This window comes from Clarias gariepinus, chromosome 8 (assembly GCF_024256425.1).
Source record: "Clarias gariepinus isolate MV-2021 ecotype Netherlands chromosome 8, CGAR_prim_01v2, whole genome shotgun sequence".
Classification (NCBI taxonomy): Eukaryota; Metazoa; Chordata; class Actinopteri; order Siluriformes; family Clariidae; genus Clarias; species Clarias gariepinus.
This window is the reverse complement of record NC_071107.1, coordinates 33,693,776-33,718,475: the sequence shown is the minus strand read 5'-3', so window position 1 is coordinate 33,718,475 and position 24,700 is coordinate 33,693,776. Positions and strand designations below refer to the sequence as shown.

Sequence of the window (24,700 nt, the reverse complement as noted above, 5' to 3'; positions counted from 1 at the left end):
CGATATTACAAACTTCCGCATAGGTTCCGTACATAAATCAAACCAAAAACGACTGAAGAAAACAGGCTCAGGCTCTATATTTCAGTGTTTTCAGCGTTTTCCAGTTTGGACTGCATTACAGTAGCATTACTGCAGGTTTGGACTGCATTACCCACAAAGCATTGCGTTGTGGGCAATGCTTTGTGGGTAATGCAGTCCAAAGCATTGCCCGCACTGGACTACACTTCCGTGGCTATGTTGTAAAGACACGCACCACAGAACTGGGGGGGGCGGGCTCAGCAGAGGTCATAAGCATTTAAATTAGCATGTACTGAAACAGGTTGCTGAGAACAGAGCTAGTTTTTACCAGGTAAAAGTAGTGGTTTTTTTTTACACAATCCTTTTGAATTTTTAATTTACGTATAATACAAACTTTTCATTAGGACCCTAAAGATCATATTAACATTTAATGAAAAATGGGATGTGTAGGACTTTTAAAGAGTGCTGTCTGTGCTGTGATGAGACCTAAATCCTGACTGATACAGTTTATGTATGCTATTTCCAAGTACAGATATAAGATATTTCCTGTTTAAGAAAATGTGTTGGTACAGGATCTAATATACAGGTTGATAAAGAGATGAGTAAAGTTAGTTCATTCTCTTCAAGGGGAGTAAAGTATTCTAGGTTCTGATCTGACATGGTTAGTTCAACATCTGCATCAATTACATTGTCTGGTTTCAAAGCCTCAATTTTATGCCTAATATTTACAATTTTATTATTAAAAAAGTTCATGAAGTCCTTACTATTGCACAATGTTGTTGTGAAGAGATTTCTTTTTCTTTAAACTGGAGCTACATTATCTAAGGTATAACAGAATGTCGCCTTTAAATATTCAGTCGCCTGATCGAGTTCTGTGGAGTCCAATCAAAGTTGGTAACTCTGTTGGTACTGATAAAGCTCTGTGTGGTAGTTGATGCGAATGTAGCGCGGCGCTGTGCGTACATTGTTACTATGTCACACTTTAATTAAGACAAGATAGTGATCTGAGATAACTTCAGACAGTGGAATTGTGAATAAATTTCTTATATTTAATCTGAAGAATATTATTAAATGTGTGACTTGCTTTATGAGTGGGTCCTACTACACACTAATTTACTCCTACTGAGTCCAGTGTGGACATAAATGCTGTTCTCAAAGTGTTATATGAGGGTGCTTCAAAATGGCGCCCCTCGGTATACTATCACGTATGGAAGCCCCAATGCAGGACTCGGAATGGGCGTTGGGCCATGGATTGTTTATTTTTGTTTGGGAATGTTCGGCTCGCGTGAACACCACGCAGCGTTATGGAGAAAATGAGGGCGTGCTTATGTCGGCGTGTTCCACTGTGCTTCTCGTCACCAAAAACAGGTATATTATTTAGTGCTGTTATATGCTCTATTTTTTCTCTTTTCACTTTTCTCTTTTCTTTTCACTTTTCTTTTCTCCATTTTCTTTTCTCTTTTCTTTTTCCTATACCAGAGCCACGCTCTCGTACCTGGTGCTATCTAATGTTCGCACAGCGTGTGCTGGTTTCTGGGAACTTAAATATCCTACCAGCCAGGTGTAGCTCGTTTCCTTTCATTGTCAGTGCTGCGGGGTTGCCTAGCAACCGCCCGTCGCATGTGTGGCCGTGTTACACAAAGAGTCTTTTAGATTCTCAAAATGAATATTAAAATCTCTAGCAATTAACGCTTTGTCGACAGAAACGACTGGGTTTGAGAGGAAATCCACAAATTCACTAAGAAATTCAGAGTACGGGCCTGGAGGTTTGTTAATTATAATTAGCAGGATCGACTGAGCAGACTTAATATTTGTAGCTAGACTTATGTTACTATAGAGAGCTTTAAATGCATTAAATTTGTGTCCGTGTTTTTGTGAGATTATTATTGTAAATAACTGCGACGCTTCCTCCTCTACCAGTTAGCCGAGGCTGGTGTATGTAGCTGTATCCAGGAGGACTAGCTCCATTTAAAGCTACATTTACATTTGGGCATTATCCAGAGCGACTTACATTTTTATCTCATTACACATCTGAGCAGTTGGGATCTTCCGAACCGTAGTCCAATGCCTTAACCACTAAGCTACCCCTACATACTCACATACTCAAGCTACATACTCATCCTTTTTAATCCAGGTTTCTGTTAAACATAATATATCAAACTTCTGATCTGTGATAATTTTATTAACAATAACTGCTTTTGATGCGAGAGATCTAATATTTAACAGTCCTAGCTTCAGATCAGAGGTGCCGGCTGCGCATTCAGTGTGATCTGAGTTTGTGGTATCTATGTTAATTAAATTATTAAACCAGACTTTCTGGGTCTTTCTACATTTTTGCTTAGCTCGGGGAACAGACACAGTCAATATAGTAAACCCTGAGTGACGACCCAGACTTTCCGCTACGTGAAAAATACTGCTCTCGCGCTCTCTAACCCTCTCTAAAGTCTGGATGCGCTCGGCTAACCTTAATATCTTCTCCGTCAGAGTCAGTGGCGGCTGCCAGCTTTTGAAACAGGGGAAGCTCATATTAGGACTTTATCATAAAATTCCTTATGTTATTTATATGTAAATTCTGGCTAGTTTCCCCTTCCACAAGCTACTTTAATTATATGAACGAACTACCTTTACAATGCTGAAACGGAGTGCAGCAGTTCATCGTAGCACTTCACCTGCAAATCCGCATGGGCAGTGGCGGACTGGCCATCTGGAGTACCGGGAGTTTTCCCGATCGGCCGGGCATTGTGGGTAATGCAGTCCAGTGTGTGTGAAGTTGAACGCGAATGTGAGATGTAAGCTGGGATATAAAGCCTGAGTTTTGTTTTCTTTTCAGTACTTTTTAGTTGGATTTAAGTGCGGGAGCCACTCGAAAGTTTGTACTATAACCTGACCATGGGACTGAACTTGAATCTCTGTAGCGCTGATGTATACTTAAGACATGCTGTCAATCAAAAAAGTGGTTCCGCCCTTTAAACAGCTCCCTTAATCATCATGCAGCAGCCCAGCGTCCTGGCCCGCATAATCGCAGCGTTTATCCAATGACCGTCTAGTTTCAAAGCACTGAAAAAAAACATTCAAAGCAGCTGCATTGAAGTCAATGGACGCTGGGCTTCAACGGGGAAATGCACTGTGATGCTACGGGAATGTATGAGAAGAAAATCAAGTCAGCCGACCTGCTATATCTAACTGATTCTGAACGAACTCGTCTTTGAGATGAATGTTTTCTAACGCATTTTTAGTCAATAATATGTTAATACAATAGTACATAATTTGACCATTAATTTTGTGACATTATAGGGGAAGCTGAGCTTCCCTTGCAGTCTTAAAGAAATCGCCACTGGTCAGAGTGCTCACTGACACACACCTATCACAAATAAAGTCACCGCTAATGATGGAGGAAGAATGTCTCAACATCCTACAATCTACACACTGAACGAGCTGAATGGTGGACATGATACCATTGGGCACCTGAGTTTTGAATGTTTGGAGATGGATTCCGCTTGTTCTTAGACAAACTGCTAAGCGCATTCCCCGAAAAAGCACACAAAAAAAGGCAAAACTCTAGTAGTATTAGAACGTAAAACTAGTTATTATTATTTTGTATAAATGGAAAAAGCAGTATAATTTAAACGCTGATACAAACAAACAAGGAACTTTCTAAATGCTTTAATAGATTAATAGATTCTTTAATATTTGAACTTTTAGGTTGTTTTGTATAAAATGTTTACATTGGTAATTCATATTGAGCCAAAATAGACTTTTGACTGGCTGCTTTAAAAATAAAGCTGAAAGTGACTCCCATACAAAATGCAAAATAAATGCAAACTTGCTTTGCTTGGCTTTCCATTGACACAAAAAAGTTTTGATCGGCTACCAGAAGTACACATAACCAGATGCAAGCGATAATATAGGAATCAGCGAACAGTTGTACATAATCATTTCCCTTACTGTACCAAAATATTTACAGTTTGTTCCAAAGAATGAGAAATTGCTTTTACGATTTGCACAGGCATTAAGTGACTAGATGATGTGAAATCTGGTGTTTTGAGAATTTCAGTTCTGATTTAAAAAATTAACCAAAGGAACGGAGACTGTAAATACAGTGTTTAAAAACTGTAAATAATAAATCATACAAGATTCTATCCCATACTAAAATTTATTACTGTAAGGTACTGTAGACTGTAATGTGTTATTTTCATGTGCCTCAGATTTAAGAGCAGGTCTATGACAGAAAGGTGGATATTTATTTGACTTTTAGGTTGTTTTGTATAAAATGTATACATTGGTAATTCATATTGAGCCAAAATAGACTTCTGAAATATTTATTTTAACCCTTATTGAAAAAGTTATTTTAGGATTTTTATTTCTCAAAAAAAAAAAAAAAACTCAGATGAGACTTAAACAATAAATTATGGTTTATTTCTGCTTTCCTCTAGGTTTTTGGAGGACTTTGATATTAAGTCAATAACAAGAATTGGCAGAGGAGGTTTTGGTCGTGTTTTCAAGGCCAGACGAAGGCTTGAAGATACAACCTTTGCTGTCAAGATAGTAAAGTTTAATGAGTGAGTACACAAGACCTAATCATTTTACTACTTCTATCATTTTACTCTTTGACATGACTTAATATGCAGTGTATTTCACTTATGTGTGTCTTCCACATAAAAATGTGTATGTTTTCTAGTAAAGCTCGTAGAGAGGTCGAAGCTTTGTCCAGTCTTAATCATTTTAACATAGTGCGTTACCACACATCATGGACTGAGAACACTGCGTACAAAGGGAAAACATCGGGCTCCAGCAGCGCTTCATTGTAATTTATCTTTATTACATCATTGTTATGTTTAAGATATCTAAAATAAAAAAAAAACTTAAATGGGGATTACACTAATAGTTTTAATCAGCTCACATTTATGAGGTCAGATTTATATTCCACATAATTTTATTGATGTGTTTGTTTTTATGTTTAAAGCTCAGAAAGTGGATCAGAATTCCTCTATATTCAAATGGAGTTCTGTGAAGGAGAAACTCTGGAAAAGTGGATTAAGGAAAGGGATAATCACCCTGAAAAATACCCTGACCGGAGACAGAAAGCAACAGAGATAATAAAGCAAGTCTTGAAGGCGGTGGCATACGTCCATTTAAAGAATCTGTTCCACAGAGACCTGAAGGTGGGCCACATACTAAAGCACTGCACCTTAAACTTTAAAAACACTAGCAAAGATAACAATGAAAGAAAATCAGGGTGCAGTGCTATGTTTTGTTTTATCAGCTATCTTTCATTCCACTAAATTAAATGTTGCAGTATTGAAAAAAAGCAATGAATGTATGTAATATATGTAATTCATAATACTAATTTTGATCCTAATGTATATGGGACTCACACATTTCTACTTAATTTCAATCAGCCAGCAAATATAATGTTTGGGCTTGATGGAGGCGTGAAGGTGGTAGATTTTGGACTTGTTACCAATGAAGAGAGGGATGGTGATGGAATACTACTGGAACGCACTATGGGAGCTGGGACTCGTTCCTATATGAGCCCAGAACAGGTTAGTCAAGTATTACAGTATTTTGCAGTGGCTTCTTTTTTTTTCTCAAATCATTTTTAACATTTGCAAAACTGTATGCACATTTCTCAAAATAAACAGGACATCATAAGCTTGTACCTTGCTCAAGATCCTCAGTTTATCTCTCAAAAATATTTTTGTCACCGAACATGTCAGTGCAGTCAGAATTCCAAGTGTTTGTCCGTATGACTGTATGTCATTATTTATAAACATGGTCTTCAATATGCTTAGTCATTTTGTCTTAGGGCAGAATTTTGTATTGCAAAAACGCATTTTCCTATAAGAAATGATGTAAATGCATGTCTGTTCCAGCCACCCAAAAATATTACCAATGTTACCAATTTCTAACACTAAAATCATATTTTTGCATATAAAAACAATTACCACATTTGGAAAAATCATGTAAATTAAGTAAAATATAAAATAAATCGACATTAAACTTCACTTAACCTTAATTTATGTTTCCCCTTTTGCCTGGCTGCTTTAAAAATAAAGCTGAAAGTGACTCCCATACAAAATGTAAAATAAATGCAAACTTGCTTTGCTTGGCTTTCCATTGACACAAACAAGTTTTGATCGGCTACCAGAAGTACACATAACCAGATGCAAGCGATAATGTAGGAATCAGCGGACAGTTGTACATAATCATTTCCCTTACTGTACCAAAATATTTACAGCTCGTTCCAAAGAATGAGAAATTGCGTTTACGATTTGCACAGGCATTAAGTGACTAGATGATGTGAAAGGAACGGAGACTGTAAATACAGTGTTTAAAAACTGTAAATAATAAAATCATAGTAGATTATATCACAACATAAAATGTATTACTGTAATGTAGACTGTAATGTATTATTTTCATATGCCTCAGATTCAAGAGCAAGACTATAACAAAAAGGTGGATATTTATGCTGTGGGCCTTATTTACTTTGAGTTGCTCTGGCGCTTTGGAACCCAGAATGAAAAAAGCAAGGTTGGTGAAATCATGCATTATATATGCAAATCGTCTGTTAATAATTAATAAAAATCATTTAAATGTCTTATATTGATTCTATCTCAACCGAAAGCTGAAAAGATTTTCCTTTCTATCATTTTTAGCGATGGGATGATATACGAAGTAAGACGTTTCCAGAAGAATTCTTCAAAAGTTTTGATTTTGAAGTAAGTAAGCTCTGGTCTTTTGTGTTTGTTATTTTGATAAAATTTTGCATACATTATAAATCATGAAGGAATGTAGGATATAAGGCCAGAGTCTAGACTATTAATAAAATCCCTCTCTAGAATGGTTCTGCTAAAAAAAAATCTGGCAACTACCGAGGAGTAAATTATGTGCAGATTATGTTAATAACTGTGGAACCTTGGATTGCGAGCATAATTCATTCCAGAAGTGTGCTTGTATATCAAAACACTCATATATCAAAGCAAATTTCCTCCATAAGAAATAATGAAAACTCAAATGATTCATTCCACAACCCCCCAAAAAAATATTCAGAAATAATTTATACAAAATTATAAAGTAAAAAAAAAAAAATTAAAGCTGCCCTCGCACCTGGTGCCGTCCATGCGGGCTTCTACAATGTCCTCCTGCATGTTCTCTCTGATGTCGTCCTTGCATTTGAGCAGAACTACAGCCAAAAAGAGATAGGAACCACTCATTTCCTCATACCAGTTGGTGGCACTATGACTGCATTATCATATTGGCATGTTAATCTGTTCAAACTCCGACTGTCGTTGAAGTTTTGTCCAGATTGGATAAAGTGTGTGGGGAAACACACATTCATTTCCTGTGTGTTGGGGTCATGTCAAATTCGTCGAGGCGCCTCAGCCAGACCATGTGACCCAGATGAAAGCTTTTGATAACTTTTTGTCCTTCATCCCTTAAGAGCAACCTGAGAAATTTTGAACCTGATCAGGCAATCCTCCTAAGATTAGTTCGTTTTAAATACAATGTATGCGAAACGCAACATCTTGCCACTTTTTCAAAATGGCGTACTTCCTGTTCGTTGTAGAGGTTACTGCCAAGGAACTTGTTTACTGTGGTGAGATACAGTCTACCGAATTTCATGGCTGTAGGTCTTACAGGGACCCAGATGACAATCTAGGGGGCGGAAAACATTTGGCCACGCCCACTCATGATGACGGTGTGCAAGGCCTGATCAAAGTCTAAAGTATGAGCTGGATTGGAGGAAGAATGTAAGAAATACAGCAACTTTTTCCATACTGTCGAAGGATCTAATTTGCGGCCCTGCCCTGCCCAGACCATGGAACATTGATAAAAGCTTTTAATAACTTTTACTTAACAATGTCTTCAGGACCATGGGGCAAAATTTCAGGGTAATCCCATTATTTCCCTAGGAAGAGTTCGTCAAAATACGACATGTAGAAAGGGCAAAATCAGGCAAAACACACTAGCTATTGCCAGTAGGTGGCGTTATAACTGTATTGTCATATTGGGATATCAATCTGTTCAGACTCAGGAGGAGTTCATCAAAATAGAACATGAGCGAAAGGCTTTATCTTGCAGTTTTTCCAAAATTCACCTGTTCAGTTTAGAGAATACCTCTAGTAGCCTTTTTTTCTCGTGCCGAGAAGGTACATCAGTGTACCAAATTTTATGTCCGTAGGCGTTATAGGGACATGGATCACATTCCAGGGGGCGCCGCTGAGTCATTTGACCGCGCCTACTCACGCAGACAGTTTAAGACCAAAATTTTTTCGCCAGGACTGAATTTTCTGGAAAATTTGATGAGTTTTCGAGCATGTTCAGGCACCCAAATTAGCAGTTCTTTCGGCTGGGAAAAGAATAAAGAATAATAATTCCTTCAGATACAATAGGTCTTCGCACCGGTCGGTCAAAGTAAAAATAAATCCCGACAAATAAGTGTTCCCGTTTGTGTGTTTGTGCGCGCACACGCTGTGAAGGGACGTTTTTCACACACATACAAATACAGGATAAATGCTTTACACGCACGCACGTGGTCACAGTGTTATATGCACGGATGTTGAATATACGAGTGAGAGACAAGTAAGACCGAGCAGGGGAGACGATTACCCACAATTACACAGAAAAACCGTTGGCTCAGTTGTGATCAGGTGACGCTTGGCGTCAAAACAAGAAGCTCATGCGTGATACGTCATCCTTAATGATACTTGGTACTCGTATTCAAGACTCGCTCGTTTTTCATGTCAAAACATGTAAAAAATTTAGCTTGTCTTATGGAATGCTTGCAAACCGGATTACTTGCAATCTGAGGTTTCACTGTATGTAGAAAGGCCGAAAAAATTACCTAAGAAACTTTGTCACCTTTATATACAATACATAGGACATACAGTATAGCTGCCACCTCTGAACACACACCCCTTATGTTGACAATAATGCATATTAAGATGTCTCCAAACTTTACTAGTGCTTTTTATTTTATACAGTAAATTTGTATATGCTTAAGACTTGTCCATATCAGTCTAATACTTTTTTACTTGAACATTTTTAAATAATAGCACAAGCTAATTGAACGAATGCTGTGTGAAAAACCTGAGGAACGATCAGAAGCCAGCAACCTGCTCACAGAGCTGGAACAGCACTCGACCACCAACCCCTCTTCTGAGCACAAAGTATGCAAAGGAAAAGCGGCAAACTGATCTTCACTCTTACACTGCTGTATAATATCCCAGAACTGTATGGAAATTAACATTGGACAAAATATTATATAGAAATCGTACATGTGCCAATTTAATTATATTGAATAACTAGATGTTGAGCTATTTTAGGGCATTTTGTTTGTTTGAAATCGTTTAAGTCAAGACAGGTGAACTTTACGTGTTTTATATCATCTTGTCCTGAATATTTCCGCAAAACTACAAATCATAACTTCCAATGTAATAGTTAAAAAATAGTTATTTAAATTGTATTCAATGACAGCTAAATTGTTGGTATGATTTTGGATACCCCGCATAAGCTGATCATGTCTGGAACTCATGATATGAATTATTACTTAATATTTCTCTTTTGGGTCGAAATCATTACTGGATGATTAGCAAACTTAGCTTTGTTTCGTTAAATATGTTGGTGTAAAGTGGGTGTCGTTTATAGAATAAGTATTAAATCAAATCTAGTTTTACAGTCCCTTTAAAATTTTGAGCATCATAAGGTTCATCCCCAGGCGGCACGGTGGTGTAGTGGTTAGCACTGTCGCCCTGCACCTCCAGGGTCCGGGTTTGATTCCCGGCTAGGCTCGATTCCGGCCAGTCTCTGTGTGCATGGAGTTTGCATGTTCTCCTCGTGCTTGGTGGGTTTCCTCCGGGTACTCCGGTTTTCTCCCACAGTCCAAAGAGGCTAATTGGCCTGTAGTGTGTGAACGTATGTGTGTGTGTCAGTGATGGATTGGCACCCTGTCCAGGGTGTACCCTGCCTCGTGCCCTAAGTCTCCTGGTATAGGCTCCAGGTCCCCGCGACCCTGAATACAGGATAAAGCGGTATAGAAGATAAGTAAGATAAGGTTTATCCCTAAGATAAGCATGGTTATCACATACATATGTTGACACTTTTAAAAAATAATGTATAGCAATAGTTTTAGAAATTAGAATATTTGAGCTAATATTTAAAAACACTGAAAATGTTTGGACTGTTTTGACAAATCAAATCAATATCCTATAAAAGGTCTCTGATGAAAACACCAGCAGGGAAGACAATCTAAATCAATCCTCCTCCAACACCAGGTAAGTCACGTTTATGGCGTAATATTTTAACTACTCTGATCTATGTCTGCGATATTATTCAAATAGATTTATCTCACAACATGCTTTTTGCCTTGTCATCGCTCTACACCATCTAAGGTCGAGCATACCTGCAGATACTGACTATATCCAGTTTAACTAATGATCTCCTTATTGTTAGATTTGCATACAAGGTCGTTAATGATATCATAGAATTTCCTGAAGGACGGGAAACGATTGCAAAAGAGGCAAAACAAAAAGCAGCGCATCTAGCCTGGAGTGAATGTACTGACTCTGGTTTAATCAGTCAGGTTAGTAAAACTGATTTATCACAGTATATTTTTTTCTTTCAGATTTTCTTATAGCATTTTTTTCTCCTATATCAAGTAAGTCAAGACAATTACATTGTCTTGACTTACTTGATATAGGAGTCTGTATGCCATGTGCTACTTCCAGGATATCTAGTGTTATGATACACATTGCAGCCATCTTAAACATGCATACGCTATTGTTTAAAGCGCAAAGGCCAACTCAGTAACCTGGTGTAATAAGCACTATGCCTAAAACATTGGCCAGAGAAAACATACAGTACTTTATGTTGTAATGTTGTCATTTTTACCTCTATTTAAATTACTGAAATAGAAGCTTATGCCAGGACAGTTGGAATATGCAATTTAAAAAAAACGTGTACGCATTTCTTTTTTCATAATCCTCAAAGGAGCAATCCAATAATAATACAGTCTCTCACCAGCCTCCAACATCAAGGTATGTTTATTGCTGAATGATGTGTCTGTGTTAATGTTTAGAGATATTTAAATATTACATTTTACTAGAGTTTTGACTAGTTTATTTAACAAGATCTTGGAAAATGAGAGGATTCCAGAGGAATGGAGGAGAAGTGTATTGGTGCCAATTTTTAAAAACAAGGGAGATGTGCAGAGCTGTGGCAACTACAGAGGAATAAAGCTGATGAGCCATACAATGAAGCTTTGGAAAAGAGTAGTGGAAGCTAGGTTGAAGGCAGAGGTGAGCATTTGTGAGCAGCAATATGGTTTCATGCCTAGAAAGAGTAAACCAGATGCAGTATTTGCTTTGAGGATGCTGGTGTAGAAGTACAGAGAAGGTAATAAAGAGTTGCATTGTGTCTTTGTAGAGGGCACTGGTGGCTCAGTGGTAGGTGTTTCGCCTGCAATGTGGAAGGCCCGGGTTCGATTCCCAGCCACTGGATGCAGTGCCGATCCCAAGCCCGGATAAAATAGGAGGGTTGCGTTAGGAAGGGCATCAGTTGTAGTGCGGACTGGGTATTCCGGTGTGGTGATACCTTGCTGGAAGCAGCCGAAAGACCAACAGTTATTGTGTCTTTGTTGAAGACACAATGTATTTAGAGGTTGGACAGGAGGATAGAGGTTGGACAGGAGTCTCCATGGACAATGATGTTTGCAGATGACATTGTGCTTTTGTAGCGAGAGCAGGGAACAGGTGGAGGAAAATTTGGAGAGGTGGAGGTATGCTCTGGAAAGCAGACGAATGAAGGTTAGCCGCAGCAAAACGGAATACATTTGTGTAAATGAGAGAAACTCAAGAGGAACGGTGAGGCTACAGGGAGCATAGGTAAAGAAGGCGCAGGACTTTAAGTACATAGGGTTAACGGTCCAGAGCAACGGAAAGGAGGTGAAAAGGCGGGTACAGGCAGGTTGGAATGGGTGGAGAAATGGGTGGAGAAAAGTGTCAGGTGTGTTGTGCGATAAAAGAGTATTAGCAAGAATTAAAGAAAAGGACAGTGGTGAGACCAGCGATGCTCTACGGCTTAGAGACCGTAGAGTGGCACTGAAGAAAAGACAGGAGGCAGAGTTGGAGGTAGCAGAGATGAAGATGTTGAGGTTCTCTTTGGGAGACAAGGATAGATAGGATTAAGAATGAGTTCATCAGAGGGACAACCCATGTTAGATGTTTTGGAGATAAAGACAGAGGGGCCAGATTCAGGTGGTTTGGACATGTTCAGTGGAGAGATGGTGAATATACTGTATCGGTAAAAAGATGCTGAGGTTGAAACTGCGAGGCAGGAGGTCTAGAGGAAGACCAAAGAGGAGATTTATGGATGCAGTGAGAGAGGACATGAAGTTAGTTGGTGCGAGAAAAGAGGATACAGAGGATAGGGTTAGATGGAGGCAGATGATTGTTGTGTGGGGACCCCTGAAAGGGAACTGATGAAAGACAAAGAAGGTTATTAAGGCATATATGCTTTAATAATCAAAGTTTTATGTTCTTTTATGTTTTGTATAAAATGTATAAATTGGTGATTCATATTGATGCAAGATAGTCTTTTGTACAAGAAATACTTTTTTTTTTAACTCCTATTGATAAAATTGAGGAATTTCAATTGTTTTATTTTCCTATAAAAAGCTCAGATGAGACTCAAACACCAAATCATACTTTCCTCTAGGTTTTTGGAGGAGTTTGATATTAAGTCAATAACAAGAACTGGCCGAGGAGGTTTTGGTCGTGTTTTCAAGGCCAGACGAAGGCTTAAAGATACAACCTTTGCTGTCAAGATAGTAAAGTTTAATGAGTGAGTACACAAGACCTAATCATTTTACTACTTCTACCATTTTACTCTTTGACATGACTTAATATGCAGTGTATTTCACTTATGTGTGTCTTTAACATAAAAACCTGTATGTTTTATAGTAAAGCTCGTAGAGAGGTCGAAGCTTTGTCCAGTCTTAATCATCCTAACATAGTGCATTATGATGTGTGGCATCATGGACTGAGAACACTGCGTACAGACATGAAACATCAGGCTCCAGCAGCGCTTCATTGTAATTTATCCCTATTATAACATCATTGTGTTTTAGATATGTGATGTGTCATGGGTGTTTAAAAACTAACCTTAAATGGGGATTACACTAAAAGTTTTAGTCAGGTGACATTTATGAGGTCAGGTTTATATTTCACATAATTTTGTTAAAGTGTTTTTATGTTTAAAGCTCAGAAAGTGAATCAGAATTCCTCTATATTCAAATGGAGTTCTGTGAAGGAGAAACTCTGAAAAAGTGGATTAAGGAAAGGGATAATCACCCTGAAAAATACCCTGAGCGGAGACAGAAAGCAACAGAGATAATAAAGCAAGTCTTGAAGGCGGTGAAATACATCCATTTAAAGAATCTGTTCCACAGAGACCTGAAGGTGGGCCACATACTAAAGCACTGCACCTTAAACTTTAAAAACACTAGCAAAGATAACAATGAAAGAAAATCAGGGTGCAGTGCTATGTTTTGTTTTATCAGCTATCTTTCATTCCACTAAATATAATGTTTGCGGTGTTGAAAAAAAAGTAATGAATATATTATATGTAATAAATGTAATTCAAATACAGTGGAACCTCGAGTTACAAGCATAATTCGTTCCGGTGTTACTGTATGCGCTAAAATGCCCCCCTGCCATGGATTGCACCCCTACATAATCGCTATCAAATATTATATTAGAACATAAATTCACAGGTTTATTATCAAATATGATATTACTATTATAATAAACCCTCAGCACATGACAGCCGTCAAGACCATTAGTACAAATTCTTGTATAATGTTTATTTTGTGGCATATTTATTTTTCAGGGCTCTGTCATGAATATGGAAATGAACATTTACAAACTAATTTATTATAAAATAAACAATATAAAAGTATATGTTGTGTATGAAAAAATATTAATATTTATTTTCATTTTGCTTATTTTATTTTATTGTCTCATGTAATTTGTAAACTATAAACCTATGAATTTATGTTCTAATACAATATTTGATAGCGATTATGTTGGGGGGGCATTTTAGCGCATAACACCGGAAGCAGGCTCGTATTCCAAAACACTCATAAACCAAATTTAATTTTTCCATAAGAAATAATGGAAACTTAAATTATTCGTTTTACAGCCCCCCCAAAAATACATAAACATAATTCATACAAAATATAAAGTAAAAACAAAACAAATTAACCTGCACTTTACATTAAAAAAAAAGTAAAAATAAAAATAAATAACGACAATAAGTGTGCGCTGTGTGTGTGTGCGTGTGTGTGTGTGTATAATGTGCGTGCACACACACACATACACACACACACACACATTAATGGAGAGACTGTTTTATCGAAAAAAATAGCAAGGATCTAATCCCCTACGGAGTGCTAATAACACTCGCATGAGTGCATACTAACAGAATCACTGCTGAAAAAAAAAAATTAACATGCATGAGTGTGTGTGTGTGTGTGTGTGTGTGTGTGTGTGTGTGTGTGTGTGTGAAGCCGAGAGGAGGAGGGGGTGGGAGGGGGATGTAAAGGCGAGAGAAAGTGAAATGACAGGCTAATACAGAGAGGGTAAGAATAAATGGATCTTTACCCTCTAATGAGACTTGCCCTTGCTTTATACGCGCGCAAACACGTGTTATAATAAACAATACACGTGCGCTGTACACACACACATAAAGACACAAAATAAAATGTCAAAGTGTTATAGTAAACAGTACACACAACAGTAAGAGACGTGCACTAAGACCCAGCAGGGGAGATGATTACCCACAATTCCACAGCACAAAAGAGAGAAAAACCATTGGCTCAGTTGTGATCACGTGATGCTCGCCGTCAAAACAAGAAGTGCATGCGTAATACATGATACTCGGTACTCGTAAACCAAGACAATGCTTGTCAAAATTTATTAAAAATCTTTGCTTGTCTTGTGGAATACACGTAACCCGCGTTACTCGTAATCCGAGGTTCCACTGTACTAATTTTGATCCAAATGTATATGGACTCGCATATTTCTACTTAATTTGAATCAGCCAGCAAATATAATGTTTGGGCCTGATGGAGGCGTGAAGGTGGTAGATTTTGGACTTGTTACCAATGAAGAGAGGGATGGTGATGAAAAACTACTGAAACGCACTAAGGGAGCTGGGACTCGTTCCTATATGAGCCCAGAACAGGTTAGTCAAGTATTACAGTATTTTGCAGTGGCTTTGAAACATTTCTCAAATCATGTTTAACATTTGGAAAACTGTATGTACATTTCTCAAAAAAACAGGACAACATAAGCTTGTACAGTACCTTGTTTAAGATTCTCAGTTTATCAAACAGGGTCGTCAAAATGCTTAGGTTTGTCAGCTTAAAAGTGTACTCTAAGTATTTTCTGGTCTAAACTATGGCTTGGATTTGATGACCATGATTGAAAGATGCTTCTGTTAGACACATTGTTAGACACATTGTCTATACAGCATATAGTATCAGTTTCAATAGTACAAAGTTACACATAGATGTATAGGGAAGATTGATTTCAACACTGGAGATTGGACAGGATTAATTTTTATGCTTTTTACTGCTTGTAATTTGTAATTTTAATTTGTTAACAGACTGTCACAGCGTGTGCCTGTGATGGGCATGTACCTTAATCTGCTGTCGCTAATCACTTACAGTACTCAAAAAAAAAATCTAACTTGTTACACAGACCAGAAAAGGAAAAGAAAACTCTTTTTCAGCATTGTACAGCACAAAGACATGGGTACAATTATATAGATAGAACATTACATGCAGTGCAGTAAGGGGAATGAGTGTACAATGTAGACTTTCTATACTTCCTGATGTTCCTCTTTGTCAGGCCAAATATTCTCTTCCACACCAGAATGCAGCAGTGAAAGAATCTTTTGGAATGTTTTATCAATCCTCTGCAGATGTCTGCTGTGGCATTAACTGTTTAATTATTGGTTAATCAAACATCTGGACATTCCTCTCCATTAGTGATGTCAAAAATCACCAGAAAGCATTTCATCAATTTAGTAAATATTTATAAAAGATTAGAAAGTAAAATAGCAAGCAGTTGTACATAATAATTTGCATGACTGTACAAAAGCATCCTAAGTGTGTTCAAAAGAATGAGAAATTGATTTCAAGTGACTAGATGATGTAAAATCTGTACCAGTTGCTTTGAGAATTTCAGTTCTGATTTGAGAAATGAGTCAAAGCGATTGACATTGCAAATAAAATCACATAATATTCCACATAGTAAATATTATAACTGTAATGTACACTGTTTTATTTTCATGTGCCTCAGATTCAAGGCCGAGGCTATGACCGAAAGGTAGATATTTTTGCTGTGGGCCTTATTTACTTTGTGTTGCTTTGGCGCTTCGGAACCCAGGAAAACAAAAGTGAAAAAATCAAGGTTGGTGAAATTATGCATTAGATATACAAATCATCTGTTGATAATTACTAAAAATCATTTAAATATCTAACCATCTTAAGCCATCCCAAACTAAAGCTAAAAACCTTCTGTCATTTTTAGCTATGGCATGATATTCGAAGTAAGAAGTTTCCAGAAGAATTCTCCAAAAGTTTTGACTTTGAAGTAAGTGAGCTCTCATATTTGTTTTGGTTGTATATGTATGTTATTTAAATATTATGTTAATATATTGTATATGTATGTTATTTGCATAGATTATAAATCATGTGTCCTAGTTGCTTAGGGATGTAAGTTCTGCAATGGACTTTCAAATACACTGCACCATTTAATATCATTTAATAAAATCTTTGAAGCATTGTTAGAGATTTGTTGTTCTATGTACTGGACTATGGGCTATGTCCAAAGTTATGTGCCCTCATTTTTCATCACCCCTTAAATGTCCACACACAAAAAAATATAAAGTACTAGAAGAGAGCTGTGAGTGTAGCATGAGTGCTTTTCTTTCAACTATTGGCACATTTAATAAAAATATTTTAAATTATTTAATTAATTTAACAACTCAAAAAATTCTATGCACACATTATGAATTTGTGATTTTATTTTTTTTCAACGTGTGGGTTCATTAATTTTGAATAATTTTTGGTGTGCAGTATAACAAAATTAAAATATTTGCTGAATCCAGTGCCATTTCGTAAGGCAATACTGTTTTAAATTTAAATACTTTTGCTGTGATTAATGTAATTACAATATATTATACATTATATATATTTTTGGATTAAATGTAAGTGTCTGTGTTTGAAGCTGATGGTCTTGAATAGTTCTACTGAAGAAAGATCTGGCAACTACAGAGGAGTAAACTTTGTACACATGTACATAATGAAATTTATGTAGGAAGCCCAAAAAATTACCTAAAAACTTTTCTCACCTGAATGTGAAAACTAGAAACTTTATACACATAGAGCATACATTTGAAAATTATTGCCAACTTTAAAGACACCCCTCTTATGTTAGGATGTCTCCAAACTTTATTAGTGCTTTTAATCTTTTAATTTTATGCAGTAAATTTGTATATGTTTAAGACTTGTCCATATCAGTCTAATGCTTTGTTACCTGCATATTTTTAATAATAGCACAAACTAATTGATCGAATGCTGTGTAAAAAACCTGAGGAACGATCAGAAGCCAGCGACCTGCTCACAGAGCTGGAACAGCAGCTCGACCGCCGCAGCCTCTTCTGATCACAAAGCACGCAAAGAAAACAGAACATACTGATGGCTGAACTTCACTCTCACACTGATGTAGAAGTAGATTAAGTGTTTTATTCCATCTTGTCCTGAATGTTTTAGCAAGACTACTGTACAAATCATGACTTTCAATGTAATAGTTTAAATTGTATTTATAGGTGTTGGTTTAACATGTATAGAGTGACCAAGCCCAGCAGCCACTCTGAGCTTAATGTGTCATCTTGACATTTTAGAAAATTGTGAATGTCAGCACATTGGTTATTCTAAGGTTTGTGCCTCAACAGGAGAAAATGGGGAGAGAACCATTGTATTGTTAAATATTGTTTAATTTTTTTGCATGCATTTTATATGTTATATGAACTTTTTCATTTTTCTTTTAGTGGAATAAGTTTTTTGAGTTTCAAAACCCCATTCTTATCAAACCTGTTCATTTAAAGAATAAATCTGAAACTTAGACTATTGTTGTGGTCTTTTTTTAATTTATACTTTATTTAACATGTCTTTTAAAAAAATTTTTTATAGTCTATAAGTCTGTAGTGTATTCTATAAAGGTATATTTTTGCTCGGTTGCCTTTAAAATCTAAATGATTTATATATTTACGTATGTAGAGTAACGGTCAAAATTAGGACACATCCCCTAGTTAAGTGGTCTTTCTGTATAATTTCTTTCTACACTGTAAAACAATGCTTAAGGCATCCAAAATATGCAATTGTATCCGTTGAACAGTTAATATCGAGATGTCTCTGCTACTTCTGCTCTGTAACGCCTTCATAAAAGCTCTAATCTGAGGTGATGCTCATTGGTGATTTCTGAGGCTGGTAAGTCTGGTAACTAAATGAACTCTGCAACAGAGGTAAGTTTTTTGACTTGCTTTCAGGGATGGTCTTCATGAGAGCCAGTTTCATCATGGTGCTTGGTAGATGTGTAGGTTTATACATGCCACTGTACAATTTCATATTCACATTATTTATTTATTTTATTATTAATTTTACAGACCAGCCTTCCTTAAAAATGTCTGATGCTTCCTTTTTTGATCTTGTCTTGTTTTATCTGGCACTTCCACACACTCTTTCTTCTCAACATATTTCCTTTTCTGCACCATTCAGCATCTAGTTGGAGTTCTGTAGGTTTTATCAATGCCACCTATAGATCTCTCTCTCTCTTCAGCTTCCCTGCTCTTTAACATCGACTTTTTATAAATTGATGAAAAAAAAAATGATAATCACATGCTTTTGTTTTTGAATTGTAAGTACCATACTAAAGACTTTATTCTACACCAAATATAACATTATGACCACCCGCCCAATATTGAGTAGGTTCGCCCCTGTTGCCACCCAAACAGTAGTGTGCTGTGTGTTCTGACAACTTTATATGTGAACCAGCATTAACCTTTTGACCTACTGTACAACAATTCGACCTACAGTAGCTCTTGTATTGAATCGGACTACACGTGACAGCCTTCACTTCCAACACGAGTCAACAGTTCTTGACCACCCATGACCCTTTACTGGTTTTCTGCCCTTGGAGGCATAGGTTATGGTCCTGTCCAATGCAGAGCAGAACCTTACCACAAGAGCTACAGTTTTGCTGACCCCTCACATCACTCAGTATAAAAATTCGCCCATGTGACAGTAGCCACAGTTACAATATCTTGTTATATTGGCATCTGGGAGTTGGTGGGATATACTGTATTAGCCAGCAAGTGAACATTTTATTCCTGAAGTTGATATGTTGGAAGCAGAAAAAAATAATGGGCAAGTGTAAAAATTTAAGCAACTTTGACAGGCCAAAATATGATGGCTTGACACCAGGATCAGTGAAACACCAAAACTGCAGATCTTTTGGGATGTTTCCAGTGTGCATTTCAAAAATAATACTTTATTGAGCTTCACAAAATTGTTTACAATCTTACAGCCATGTCATTCAAGAAAATGACACTTTTTCATTTGTTATGTCTTATCCATTTCGTTTTTCTTTTACTTAATGCCAAATCTCTTAACATGAACTATGGATCGTGTTCAATTGTTTTCTCTAAGTTACAATTTTTTTCCAGACTTTCTTCAGTTTAACGATCTCCACTTGACTACACATTTTACCACCAATCTACCTACACTTATCAGCCACATAACATCACATATATTTTCAGAAATATCTTTTAAGTTAATGTTCCCGACACACTGCTTACTTTCATTTATTGAAAGGTGTTTGTACTTGAAAAATGCCCCATGTTTAAAATTGTTAATTTTATTGTTTATTGTTTTGTTTGGCGAATTAAGCCAATCTAATCTGTGATGAATGTTTTTATTAATAAAATCTCCATATTTGTGTTGTAATATGGTTAAACAGGTTGTAATATGGTTTTTTTTTTGTCTTGCTTTATCTCTTTTTCACGTATCTCCTAACCATCTCTATTAATAGTTTCTGTAACATTCTTACAAAAAGACATTTATTTATTTATTCTCTGGTTAATTTCTTCCCTAGTTCAATTGCACCAATTATTAATTTAGGCACATTATATTTGTCAATACTCTTGACTAAGATGAACATCACGTCACTTTTTTTTTTGACAAATTAATGCAGATAACCATGAAATCCCAAAAGGTTCACATACTTTTTCCTGCCACTGTATATAATGTTGTGTTTAAGAAACACTGGTAAACGTTTACCAAATCATTTATTTCTATTATTTTACATAAATATGTAAAATCAACCAGTAATGTTAGAAACAACACTAAACATGCATGAAAAATCAAATTCATGAAAAGACTGGTAAAAAGATGGCTGAGGGGCGGGGGCTTATGGAGTTTATGGAGCGGGGCTTATGGAGTTTCTGGAAAATTCCAGGGCGTTCGATGATTGTGACGTGGCGTGTTTCTGGGTAACAAAATCAACCAGCCAAATCCGGTTCTAGCCAGTTACCGCTGTATGCTCACTGTGAGAGTTGCATCTCTAAAACACAGAAAGGCTTCATCTTGTTTTTTCGGAGATTAACGCGATTTTTTAAGGTAAAAAAATTGTCATGTTCTTAACTTGTTTTTTTTTTTTTTCGTGTACATTTATGTTTTGGTCTGTAGATTTTACTCATTTATCAATTTACCTTCTAGACTTAACGTTAACTCAAGGGTATAGCTAGTGTTGATTTTTTACTTTTATATATTATAGGCTAGTATTAAGATATGTAACAGTCCAGTTTTACATATAAGTTGCATGATAATCTTTAATATTTAAATTATTGAATTATATAATTTAATATTCAGTGTTTTAATACGTTTACTTGCCTTCTTCCTAGTGAGACAAAAACCTCCCTATTCGTCTTTTTTCCTCCACTATGCTTCTTTCATAACGAGTGTAGAATAAGATTTTTATTTTATGAGGTTTAAGTAAACAATAGAGAATCTTCTTTTTAACTTTTTTTTTTGTCGGTGGAATTTAAATGCAATCAGATATATGATTAAACATTTGCCCTTTGTTTTGTTTAAAATAGATAAGAGTGTATGTTTGATCACCAGCTGTTGTGTAAGTGCTTGTGGGTGGAGCTTGAGCTATACAAAGCGACCTGTTTTGTTCTGAATGTTCTGGAACATTCCGCAGTCTGCGAGCTGCCCCTTTGTTTATTGGTGCTATTTCCCTTTTGGTCAAAAAAATATTTTAGTTAACATTTTACTTACTTTTCCTCTTTTTAGGTTCGACGATGAAGACTGAAGATCAGGTTCAAGCCCCTGAGAGTCATCTCAGCGAGGGAATGCGGCTCATTCTCAGCCAGAAATCATCGCCGACACCCAGATCTTCACGGGCGAGCAGCCGCAGTAGTACTAGTAGCAGCAGTAGCTCTAGCCGTGACAGTTCCTACTCGAGCAGCGATAGAAGCAGATCCCGCTCTGTGTCACGCAGGCCACGGCGACGACACCGCCACGGATCACGATACTCATCTTCGTCTTCAAGCAGCAGCAGCTCACGCTATCGTTCCCGATCTCGCCCTCGCTGCTGCCGAGCTTCGTATTATTCCCGTTGCCGTCATCGTCAGCGGTCTCGGTCTTACAGCCCCTATTCGAGGCGCTCGCCACGTTACGGCAGGCGCCGATATTCGCGCTCTGTCAGCCGTTCTTCCTCCCGGGAACGTTATTACAAGAGGTCGAGGAGATCCCGCTCTCGCTCCTCAAGCTACAGGAGAGCAAGAGGTGCTTACGCTGGAAGGTTCAGGTGCCGATTCTCCCCCTCACCACCCGGGAGCAGGTACTACCGGCGCAGGTCGAGATCTCCAGAGAGCTCGGTTCGACTTAGCGTTAAAGGTAAGGCTTTTAACCAATCAAATTTAATACTGTTCATGTTTCCCTAAAGCATATGGAAGTAACAAATTATGGTGCTTCTCTCTAGATAAGTTGGAGCTTCTAAACATTGCCAGAGAGAACGCTGCAAAGATTCTGGGCGTGGAAGTGGTGAATCTGCCTGCCAGTGTAAGGTATATTGAGGAGCAGGCAAAGAAGGCGTTGAAGTCAGACACTGAGAAAAGGGTGAGAGCGGACCAGGTGCCCGTGAAGAGACCACGACAGGTGAGTGTTATTAACACAAAGATCATTATTCTTATTAGCCAGGTTTAGTCACGAATGTTAAGTTTGTTTTTGGTCTAAGACAATATTTAAGACAGGAAAAAAAAAGTTTGCTCCTAAAATTAACAGCATTGTTTTTGCTTATTTAACTTTATTTTTTTATTTTTTTTTTATTTTTTTAAATACATATAATATATGTATAGGCCTCCACTTTGCATGCACGTAAGAAGATGCCGTTTAAACTTTGGCTAGGATTTTATCTTGGTGTGATAGTTCTGTCGTAAAGCAACCTGGGTCATCGTGTAAATTATCTCCTCAGACATGATTGTTTTTGGCTGATGGATGTAAAGGAATCGTGATGAAGATAAAAAAAAATAAATAAGTAAAATCCAGCAACACCTACATACTACCATATCTGGATTAGGTAAAGGTATTATACAAGATTTTTGTGTAATTTAGTGTGTGTGTGTGTGGGGGGGGTGAGTGGGTGGGGGCTTGTTTAAGGAAAAGAAAGTGACTCCCCCCCCCCCCCCCTTCAATATTTTGGTGAATGTCCTGTTGGAGCACTTCAATTGCTTTGTGTTTGTATCATTTCTGTTCCTGTAGATCACATGACAATGGTCTACACTCGTCCAGGAGAAAGACAGACGCCGTTTTTCAAGACGGTTTAAAATCTTGTAATGTTCAAAGGTCAAGTAATGCCAGTACAAATCGTTAGTCTTAGACTTTCCTCATATTATTTTGAATGATGCTGCACTTACCATCTTTTTGTACTCTATTGTTGTCGAGAATTATTTGCCTTAAACCAAGTATATAATGAGGAAAAAAATGGGTAAATGCTGCATCATGCCTCTGTCGATAGGACTTTGATGTAAACTTGATGGTTGAACTGGGTGCATTGTTATTTACCAGAGTCTTCCTTGGTTCTGTGTGTCTGAAGAACCTCAGATGTACGGACTGGCTTATTAGAGGGCCATAAGTCAGAAGAACCCTTGTATACCAAAGACAAGCCTGCGCACAGAGCGCTGGATGGCGGTTTGGAACAAACATTACATTTACTGTATATTCATTTAGGATTGTTTGCTTTATTTTATGAACTCTGCTATTTAAATGTTTTTGTTTACCTTCTGTTGACTGCAGCACAAGCGGTTGGCAGAGATGGGTAAAAATATGTACTGTAATAGCAAAGTCATTCTAAGTAGACTTGGTCTCCTTACTTTTTTTCATGCATGTAAATCATTATGGGTAGTGGGGAAAAATCTCCTAATTATTTTAGTGTTAACATAAGTGTCTCTTTTTTTTTAATTTCTTAGGATGAAGGCGAATCAGATGAAGACACGGCGATGTCCAAAACATCTCCACCAAGAAAACCAATCAGTTTCAGTGTCAGTGTAAGTAAAGTGTGACACTTGTCCTTTCTATTGAATTGGCGATCAGACTACTCAAACATTTTAAACGTATTTTAAATAATTTTAAAGCTTGTCTTATGTAAAGACTCATCTATGTTACAAAGGTGTTTTTAATCATATATACTTTAAGGGTTTAAAAAATAAGGAATAAAAGAAAAATCTTTTCTCAGTGAAAATCGATGTTCTGATTGAAGTTTCCTCTGTCCTTAGAATGCTGTTGCCAAGCCATCAAGCAGCCCAACACATCACGTTACAGAGAGTAAGGTAACATCTCGAGCAGACAGTGTGGGGAACAGGATGCCATATGGACAGTGGATCCCTGTCAAAGTTTCCCCTAAAAAACAATGAGCCTCTTGTTTTGGACTTGATCACTGTTGTATAAACTGTAATTAGTCTGTACATATGGGGGAAAAAAAATTTAGTGGATTCATTAGCAATGTCTTGTTTCAGATGTAAACTGATTTAAGTTGGAAGAAGACAAGTGGATATCAAACAGGTGGGAGGTTTTGTATATAACTTGTGTCCTTTTTATTTTTTTTAAGTGTGCTGTAGATAATTTCTAATAGGTTTTAAAGTACTGTCAAATTGTATACACAATTCAAGTAAATAAAATTGTTTCTCGAGTCGGTGTGTGGTGTTTATTTTATTATTTATTTATTTATTTTTGTGGTGCTAGTAATAGGGAGGTGACGCCCCATTTGTGTCTCGCATCACTAAAAGGTTCATTCACGGCCTCATTGTACTGCCATCTAGTGGACAAATTGAATCGTAACGTTGTAAATTAAGTGATATGTGGAAAGAAAACATTTAACGTGTCTTTTATTTTATTAAACGTATATATTAGGTCGGAAATGACTAAAAACTCACCAAGTAGTTAAACCCGCCCCTTTCCCCATTTCCATTCAAACATATTGCTGATGCTCTTGAAGAGGTTTATTCTATAATAAACTAAGTATAATAAAAATCATTTAAATTATAACTAGAAATC

General features: G+C 37.0%; 2 protein-coding genes across 2 annotated transcripts in view; both read left to right on the top strand.

The window, feature by feature from the left end:
* Nucleotides 1-18,187, top strand: part of LOC128528677 (protein kinase 3-like) — a 43,682-nt gene extending 25,495 nt beyond the window's left edge. The window contains 16 exon segments of the mRNA XM_053501700.1: nucleotides 4,982-5,180; nucleotides 5,418-5,561; nucleotides 6,448-6,549; nucleotides 6,675-6,737; nucleotides 9,075-9,188; nucleotides 10,234-10,292; nucleotides 10,471-10,600; nucleotides 11,008-11,054; nucleotides 12,733-12,858; nucleotides 12,978-13,041; nucleotides 13,044-13,108; nucleotides 13,277-13,475; nucleotides 15,118-15,261; nucleotides 16,383-16,493; nucleotides 16,614-16,676; nucleotides 17,642-18,187. Of these exon segments, the coding sequence (XP_053357675.1) occupies nucleotides 4,982-5,180; nucleotides 5,418-5,561; nucleotides 6,448-6,549; nucleotides 6,675-6,737; nucleotides 9,075-9,188; nucleotides 10,234-10,292; nucleotides 10,471-10,600; nucleotides 11,008-11,054; nucleotides 12,733-12,858; nucleotides 12,978-13,041; nucleotides 13,044-13,108; nucleotides 13,277-13,475; nucleotides 15,118-15,261; nucleotides 16,383-16,493; nucleotides 16,614-16,676; nucleotides 17,642-17,749 (1,738 nt within the window). The 3' untranslated portion in view covers nucleotides 17,750-18,187.
* A 2,457-nt stretch (nucleotides 18,188-20,644) lies between these two features.
* rsrp1 (arginine/serine-rich protein 1) lies at nucleotides 20,645-24,335 on the top strand. The gene is made up of 5 exons (XM_053502726.1): nucleotides 20,645-20,761; nucleotides 21,440-22,045; nucleotides 22,131-22,306; nucleotides 23,617-23,694; nucleotides 23,923-24,335. The coding sequence occupies exons 2-5, from the start codon at nucleotides 21,448-21,450 to the stop codon at nucleotides 24,058-24,060; spliced, it is 990 nt and encodes a 329-aa protein (XP_053358701.1). The 5' UTR covers nucleotides 20,645-20,761; nucleotides 21,440-21,447; the 3' UTR covers nucleotides 24,061-24,335.
* The last annotated feature ends 365 nt before the right edge of the window (nucleotides 24,336-24,700 follow it).